This window comes from Oncorhynchus keta, unplaced genomic scaffold, assembly GCF_023373465.1.
Source record: "Oncorhynchus keta strain PuntledgeMale-10-30-2019 unplaced genomic scaffold, Oket_V2 Un_scaffold_17242_pilon_pilon, whole genome shotgun sequence".
Taxonomy (NCBI): Eukaryota; Metazoa; Chordata; class Actinopteri; order Salmoniformes; family Salmonidae; genus Oncorhynchus; species Oncorhynchus keta.
Genome location: NW_026290817.1, coordinates 408,827 through 417,700, shown reverse-complemented (window position 1 = coordinate 417,700; position 8,874 = coordinate 408,827). Strand labels below are relative to the sequence as shown.

Genomic DNA, 8,874 nt, shown 5'->3' with positions numbered 1-8,874 from the left:
AGTATACAGCTGATTCCTTCATCTATCAGAACTGCAATATTTTACTCTTGATACAGTGGGTCTTTACTTGAACTCTTATTTTCTGACAAGTGTTTTTATTTTTATTTTGAACAATATCTGTACATTACAGGCTCAGATTATTTCTCCATCACCTGTTTGACCATGTAGTCATTGTTTGTCACTGTATACATATATATTATGTTGGTGTGTTTTAAGACTGCAGTTATTTAGTTATCAGAACTTATTTGTTGTGGTTTCTTTGGTCTAATGGAGTAATATTCCTCTAGCTAAGAATGAAGGACATGAATGAAATATCTTTACTTCTCCAATGTTATCAGTATTCTTGTGGGTCTTTACTTGAACTCTTATTTTCTGTCAATATCTGTACAGGCCTCAATTCATATTTCTCCCTCACAAACATTGTTTGTCACTGTAGGTGTTTTTAAGACTGCAGTTTTTAGTTATTTATTTGTTGTGTTTCCCAGTGACCTAATGTTAACTGTCACTCAGGCCTCAAAAACAAACATGCCCTTAGGTGTTTCATTTTGACTGTGACCTAAAACCCGGTCATAGAGACTGTACGATAAGATCGATGATGTTTTTGACCAGACGCATTCAGTAGTTAAACAAAGGTACTATATAATAACTATATTATTGTCGTCTCCTTAAACCAACCCTAGGCAGTAGGATACATTGTGGGAGGCAATCCGTCTGCCTTGGGAGCAGTGGATACATTGTGGGAGGCAATCCGTCTGCCTTGGGAGCAGTACTGGATACATTGTGGGAGGCAATCCGTCTGCCTTGGGAGCAGTACTGGATACATTGTGGGAGGCAATCCGTCTGCCTTGGGAGACAGTACTGCATACATTGTGGGAGGCAATGTCTGCCTTGGGAGACTTGATGTAGGTTTGATTAGATCTGGACCCTCAAAGGCAATTATTTAAGTTGGAGAAAGTACGTGGGTGGAGCTGACACTTTGTGATGTTTAAATGGTCTCTTTTGCCTTCTTTTATCGGTCTAAGGCACTGCATCACAGTGCTTGAGGCGTCACTACAGACCCGGGTTTGATCCCAGACTGTGTCACAGCCGGCCGTGACCGGAAGACCCGTGAGGCAGCACACAATTTGTCCCAGCGTTTTCTCCGACACATTGGTGCGGCTGGCTTCTGGGTTAAGCGAGCCGTGTGTCAAGAAGCAGTGCAGCTTGGCAGGGTTGTGTTTCGGAGGACGCATGGCTCTAGACCTTCACCTCTCCCGAGTCCATACCGGAGTTGCAGTGAAGTGATGGGACAAGCCTGTAACTACCAATTGGATATGACGAAATTGGGGTTAAAAAGGGGTCAAAAATTAAAAACAATGTCACACTCCTGCGCTCCCATTTCTTTGAGTTGGAGATTTTCTCTTAGTATTTCAGAGAATCAAATTGATCGAGGGTCTTTGAAGATAGCTTGGTGACAGTGGAGGCTGCTGAGGGGAAAACGGCTCATAATAATGTCTGAACGGAACAAATGGAATGGCATCAAACACATGGAAACCATGGAAACCCATGGAAACCATGTGTTTGATGTATTTGACACCATTCTGCTCCAGCCATTACTATGAGGCCGTCCTCCCCAATTAATGTTGCCACCAACCTCCTGTGCTTGGTGATATGTATGGCTCAGGTCATGATATGTCAATGAGGTAACTGCATATTCAACCCTTTGACTTTTACAGAAGACATTAGCTAATTGGTTAACAACATTGGGGCATTTCTTTATTTCCATGTCACACTGTTACTGCATGCTCGTTTGGTTGGCATCTCAACGTGAACATTTTATGTGGCTCAATGATACTGCCGGAAGTAAGACACAAAGGCTGCGTTTACTCAGGAAGTCCAATTCTGATTCTTTTGCCCAATTATTGGAAAAAGATCTTAGTGGTCAAAAGACCAATATTACAGCAAAATATCAGAATTGTCTGCCTGTGTAAACACAGCCATAGGCAGAATGACACAGAATATGGTGAGCTGTGTCTCGTGTCCTTACTTCATTTGTAAGTGGACAGGGCCCTCTAGTGTTCATTAGAAGATTGTTTGCTATACTGATTAATATTTCATTTCAAATAATGAATCCTCTGATGTGTTGTATTAACTTGTACTAATTTCCACATTCCAACACCCGTCCTTAGATGAATGATGATGGCTTGATGTGGTTAGTCTGTTAGCCTTGAAACCAAGCTGAGATGTATCCTTTCACCATTGTGGATTTCAGGCTAGTAGTATGTTATGGTGTGTGTTTTCAGAGCAAACTCTCTTGAAGGAGATCGGTGAAAGGTCCAATGCACCTGTTTTTATCTAAATAGCAAATCATTTTTGGGTAACAATTAAGTACCTTACTGTGATTGTTTTCAATTAAAATGGTCAAAAAAAAACAAAAATAGCTTCTTAGCAAATAGACATTTCTCAAGGATGAATTTTGCTAAGACTATATACATATCTATATATATATATATTTGACTGCAGTGGGCCTTTACTTCATAGTCATGAATGGTTTTGACTGCAGTGGGCCTTTACTTCATAGTCATGAATGGTTTTTGACTGCAGTGGGCCTTTACTTCATAGTCATGAATGGTTTTTGACTTTCAGTGGGCCTTTACTTCATAGTCATGAATGGTTTTTGACTTTCAGTGGGCCTTTACTTCATAGTCATGAATGGTTTTTGACTTTCAGTGGGCCTTTACTTCATAGTCATGAATGGTTTTTGACTGCAGTGGGCCTTTACTTCATAGTCATGAATGGTTTTTTTGACTGCAGTGGGCCTTTACTTCATAGTCATGAATGTTTTTTGACTTTCAGTGGGCCTTTACTTCATAGTCATGAATGGTTTTGAAGCTGAAGTTTACTCAGTGAATTGTTTTTTGCCTTTACTTCATAGTCATGAATGGTTTTTGACTGCAGTGGGCCTTTACTTCATAGTCATGAATGGTTTTGACTTTCAGTGGGCCTTTACTTCATAGTCATGAATGGTTTTTGACTGCAGTGGGCCTTTACTTCATAGTCATGAATGGTTTTTGACTGCAGTGGGCCTTTACTTCATAGTCATGAATGGTTTTTGACTGCAGTGGGCCTTTACTTCATAGTCATGAATGGTTTTTGACTTCAGTGGGCCTTTACTTCATAGTCATGAATGGTTTTTGACTTTCAGTGGGCCTTTACTTCATAGTCATGAATGGTTTTTGACTTTCAGTGGGCCTTTACTTCATAGTCATGAATGGTTTTTGACTGCAGTGGGCCTTTACTTCATAGTCATGGGTTTTTGACTTCACCTTCATAGTCATGAATGGTTTTTGACTGCAGTGGGCCTTTACTTCATAGTCATGAATGGTTTTTGACTGCAGTAGGTTAACATGAGTCATGAATGGTTTTTGACTGCAGTGGGCCTTTACTTCATAGTCATGAATGGTTTTTGACTGCAGTGGGCCTTTACTTCATAGTCATGAATGGTTTTTGACTTTCAGTGGGCCTTTACTTCATAGTCATGAATGGTTTTTGACTTTCAGTGGGCCTTTACTTCATAGTCATGAATGGTTTTTGACTGCAGTGGGCCTTTACTTCATAGTCATGAATGGTTTTTGACTGCAGTGGGCCTTTACTTCATAGTCATGAATGGTTTTTGACTGCAGTGGGCCTTTACTTCATAGTCATGAATGGTTTTTGACTGCAGTGGGCCTTTACTTCATAGTCATGAATGGTTTTTGACTGCAGTGGGCCTTTACTTCATAGTCATGAATGGTTTTTGACTGCAGTGGGCCTTTACTTCATAGTCATGAATGGTTTTTGACTGCAGTGGGCCTTTACTTCATAGTCATGAATGGTTTTTGACTGCAGTGGGCCTTTACTTCATAGTCATGAATGGTTTTTGACTGCAGTGGGCCTTTACTTCATAGTCATGAATGGTTTTTGACTGCAGTGAGCCTTTACTTCATAGTCATGAATGGTTTTTGACTGCAGTGGGCCTTTACTTCATAGTCATGAATGGTTTTTGACTGCAGTGGGCCTTTACTTCATAGTCATGAATGGTTTTTGACTGCAGTGGGCCTTTACTTCATAGTCATGAATGGTTTTTGACTGCAGTGGGCCTTTACTTCATAGTCATGAATGGTTTTTGACTTTCAGTGGGCCTTTACTTCATAGTCATGAATGGTTTTTGACTGCAGTGGGCCTTTACTTCATAGTCATGAATGGTTTTTGACTGCAGTGGGCCTTTACTTCATAGTCATGAATGGTTTTTGACTGCAGTGGGCCTTTACTTCATAGTCATGAATGGTTTTTGACTGCAGTGGGCCTTTACTTCATAGTCATGAATGGTTTTTGACTTTCAGTGGGCCTTTACTTCATAGTCATGAATGTTTTTCCTCTTGTTATGTTGAGTTGCAGAAGCATGTTGTAATAGATGTCGTTTGAAAAAGAAATCAGCTTCAATGTTTATCCATTGAAGTAGATTGGTCAAGACAGTCATGGATGTTGTTTTTGCTCTTGTAACATCAAGATGACTGCCTTCGTATTGAAGCTGAAGTATCAGTACATTGTTGTACACTTTAAAAGCAGCTTCCAGTCTCAAATCAAGTCCATTTATACTCTGAACGGTTACCATGAGTTCTAGGTTCACCTGCTTGTCTGCTTCACTATGGGTTCACCTCTAGGTTCACCTGATTGTCTGCTTCACTATGGGTTCACCTCTAGGTTCACCTGATTGTCTGCTTCACTATGGGTTCACCTCTAGGTTCACCTGATTGTCTGCTTCACTATGGGTTCACCTCTAGGTTCACCTGATTGTCTGCTTCACTATGGGTTCACCTCTAGGTTCACCTGATTGTCTGCTTCACTATGGGTTCACCTCTAGGTTCACCTGCTTGTCTGCTTCACTATGGGTTCACCTCTAGGTTCACCTGATTGTCTGCTTCAGTATGGGTTCACCTCTAGGTTCACCTGATTGTCTGCTTCACTATGGGTTCACCTCTAGGTTCACCTGATTGTCTGCTTCAGTATGGGTTCAGCCTCAGTCTCGTCAGGTGTGTCTGTCCTAATATGGACACCATACAAACACTTCAAAAGCTTCATACAGAGAAGTTTGTTCAACTCAACAACCGATTCATTCTCACTGTTCTATTATCGCCATGGTTTTCTACACTTGTCAGTCGCCCCTCTGTGGAGAAGAAAACCTCTCCGTGTATTTAGTATTTTCTTTTAACGGCGTGTTTTATCTCATTATCTTGGTCATTTATGTACATTGTTATTTGTGTTTGAGTGTGATAATTGTTATTTTAATTTGATGGTCTACCTCATCTGAGGCATACGGCTATACTGTACACATACTAGTTTAGTCAGCGTGATGTTACACTCTAGCCTTACCACTATCCTACTACACTGCTACTTTAAAGCTAACGGTTTAGATTTACCTCAAGACTAAAATGCTAAACGTAATGGATATGGATATAGATATAGCTTGAACCCAAGCTAGTCATCTTATGTTGATCATTTATGAAAGCCTACACTTAGAAGTTGTGAACCACTGTTTGACCATATAATGGAGGTTGTACAGCAAGTTGAATATGTATGTAGGATAATGTTTTTCCAACAAATCTTTTGACTTTACAGCATTCTATGAAAACACTGTTGATTTTACACTCTGATTACCGATACCTGCCTTAAATCTGTACAACAATAATTTCTTACATTTCATGTGTTTTATTTGCTTGTAATGACCTACTCAGATTACACATTGGTGTGTCACTATCAAAATGTGAATACAATACGATATCTGGCTGATGTGAAGTTTCTAAATGAGAATATCTGCTTTCTTGGTGCTCCTTAGAGACGGAGAAAAGTAAAATTGGTGATTTGGATGATATTGTCATCACATATTTCTAGAAAGGTAGAATTGACTGAATGTTTCTCTGCTTCTCTCTGGTCAATTCCTTAATTAACTGTCACATGTTTGGATTATATGAAACTATGTTTTGAATACCAGATTGTCTATTATTTATGTCAATAAACTGTTTCAAGAGCTTTTTAAGATATATTTGTTTATATTCACTTCATCGAGGTTATGTTTTCTGAGAAGATACTGCTTATTCTGAGTATTCCAGCAGTAGATTTGAGTCCAATATTTAAAAAGTTGGAAATATATTTTAAAACTGAACGCAGCATTGCTTTATTTGGAGTGAAAAAGTCACAGAAAAAAATAAATTTCTAGATCCTCCTCATAGATATTTGTACAAACTGTGATGTCACACTCAAATAGTATCATCATCATCATCATATAATAAAATAGAAACAACTGACTTACTTTTCTCCATCTCTCCAAACCCTGAGAGTATTTCACATAGAAATAGAATCGCATTGGAATTGCCATTCTAGTGACTTCATTTCTATGGGTGACATGGTACTCAACAGTGAACAGAATACTATGAAGGGAATTGCCATTCTAGTGACTTCATTTCTATGGGTGACATGGTACTCAACAGTGAACAGAATACTATGAAGGGAATGTTCCATTCTAGTGACTTCATTTCTATGGGTGACATGGTACTCAACAGTGAACAGAATACTATGAAGGGAAAGTTCCATTCTAGTGACTTCATTTCTATGGGTGACATGGTACTCAACAGTGAACAGAACACTGTGAAGGGAATGTTCCATTCTAGTGACTTCATTTCTATGGGTGACATGGTACTCAACAGTGAACAGAATACTATGAAGGGAATGTTCCATTCTAGTGACTTCATTTCTATGGGTGACATGGTACTCAACAGTGAACAGAATACTATGAAGGGAATGTTCCATTCTAGTGACTTCATTTCTATGGGTGACATGGTACTCAACAGTGAACAGAATACTATGAAGGGAATATTACATTTATTTTCAAAAGAATCATCTCTCAGAATCCTCCTCACACTGTACAATGAGAACAAACCTCACATTCAATCATTAGGATAGTTATTTTTTGTAGGAAATATAAGGAACCACAATTGAAAATAATTTACAGAGATGTACAGCGCATATGGAAGGTCCGTCAGTCAGTGTGGCTTGGTGTCAGTCCTATCTTCTATCTCTTTATTTATGTTTCTGGAAGGAAAGCAGGGGGCTGGAAATACCCCAGGTACTTTCTCTACAAACTGATATCACTGTTTTTCACCAGGTCTATCTTTGGTATATGATACTTCAATATAGAACATGATGCAGTACATTACATATACAAAACAAATACACTTTGGGCTAAAGGCAATCCTGGTATTGCTTTATGGTTTTACTTTATTGGGGAGGAATTAGCGTGATTTGATGTGGATGCAGCCGCTGCTGAAATCAACATGTTGGCTACAGTATACAGCTGTTTCAGTGAGAGGAAAGGAGGAAAGGGAACATACAAATACAGCCAGATGGTTAATAAGGACAGGTGCATGTCTGGTGGTTAATAAGGACAGGTGCATGTCTGGTGGTTAATAAGGACAGGTAAATGTCTGGTGGTTAATAAGGACAGGTATATTTTTTCTGGTGGTTATTAAGGACAGGTAGTTCGTTTGGTAGTTATTAAGGACAGGTGGTTTGTTTGGTAGTTATTAAGGACAGGTGGTTTGTCTGGTGGTTATTAAGGAAATATGTTTTTTTCTGGTGGTTATTAAGGACAGGTGAATTGTCTGGTGGTTATTAAGGACAGGTGATTTGTCTGGTGGTTATTAAGGGCAGGTGATTTGTCTGGTGGTTATTAAGGACATTTAGGTTTACAGGGACGGTGGAATAAAAACAAATATAGTCTTCAAAACATTAATATCTTAAAATAGAGCACCCATTTCTGAAAACAACAAAAGAAAAAGAAAATCTGTCATGTAAAAAACTGTTACACGTCCAAACAGGTTCAGGATTATTATTGTTTTGCAACAAAATAATTAGTTTTGTTTCGCATTTGTGGAAGTGGAAGACTCCTTCATATCCGATAGAGATCTGGCTAGCACAGAACACTCTCACAAAACACTGCAGATACGTTAGAATGGACTCAACAGCAACAGCCTTTCAGAGTAGAGGCTGTGAGGATGTTGTGTGCTCCCAGGGTTGGGGTGGGAGATGTCCGACCATATGCCATCTTAGTCTCTGTCTCTGTCTCTACCCCTCTCTGGGTGTTGGGCAGTGGAAGCTGGTGAAGGGGGGATGGGTCATAGTGATGGCTCTAATGGAATAAATGGAACAGAATCCAAGGTGTTTGAAACTTTTCCATTCATTCCATTACAGCCATTAGATCCAGTCCTCAGATTTAAAGTGACACCAGCCTCCACTGGGTGGTGGCTCTAGTTTCTAGTTCCCTCCGGGCCCTTGATGCTGGTGTCAATGTCCCCCGGTCTGAGGTTGCAGGACGATGGGTCGCAGTAGCCGTTGGGGCCAGCATTACCAGGAGGCCCAGGTACACCAGCCTGGCCAGGAACACCTGGAGGTCCTCTCTCGCCGTCACGTCCCTCCTGGCCGTAACCAGGCTTTCCGGGCTCACCTGTAGAGTTAGAGTTCGAGAAGAGTTAGCTAAACCATCTTACACCAAAGTAGAACATACAGAACCTCAAAGACTCAAGACTAGAACCTCAAGGACTCAAAAGTAGAACATTCTAAAGACTCTAAGTCCAAAGGCGAGATCAATAAGGCTTCTGCTTGTGGCAAACATGTTACCAGAGTAACAATTACAGTTGAATGACTTGAATGAACATTCCAAAATGTTACGGTGAAACATCAAACAGCTACTTTTTAAAAAGGATTACTGCGACTTTTTAGCCACAATATTCAAACTGAAATGACTTAGCTATTCCTACTAAATATTGTGTAAAGTCTACATGGCCACTTGATTATTTTTAT

At 39.8% G+C, this 8,874-nt stretch overlaps 1 protein-coding gene and 1 long non-coding RNA gene across 4 annotated transcripts in view; both read right to left on the bottom strand.

The window, feature by feature from the left end:
* Positions 1-4,637: 4,637 nt before the first annotated feature.
* Positions 4,638-5,048, bottom strand: LOC127927667 (uncharacterized). The gene is made up of 3 exons (XR_008128336.1): positions 4,969-5,048; positions 4,769-4,888; positions 4,638-4,716 (listed from the first exon to the last, which is right to left on the bottom strand). It is a non-coding gene; the product is annotated as an uncharacterized LOC127927667 (long non-coding RNA).
* A 1,834-nt stretch (positions 5,049-6,882) lies between these two features.
* Positions 6,883-8,874, bottom strand: part of col9a1b (collagen, type IX, alpha 1b) — a 59,075-nt gene continuing 57,083 nt past the window's right edge. For all 3 annotated transcript variants that reach the window (XM_052514290.1, XM_052514289.1, XM_052514291.1), the window contains one exon: positions 6,883-8,518. In XM_052514290.1, coding sequence (XP_052370250.1) covers positions 8,322-8,518 — 197 coding nt within the window. In that variant the 3' untranslated portion in view covers positions 6,883-8,321. The remainder of the gene's footprint in view (positions 8,519-8,874) is intronic.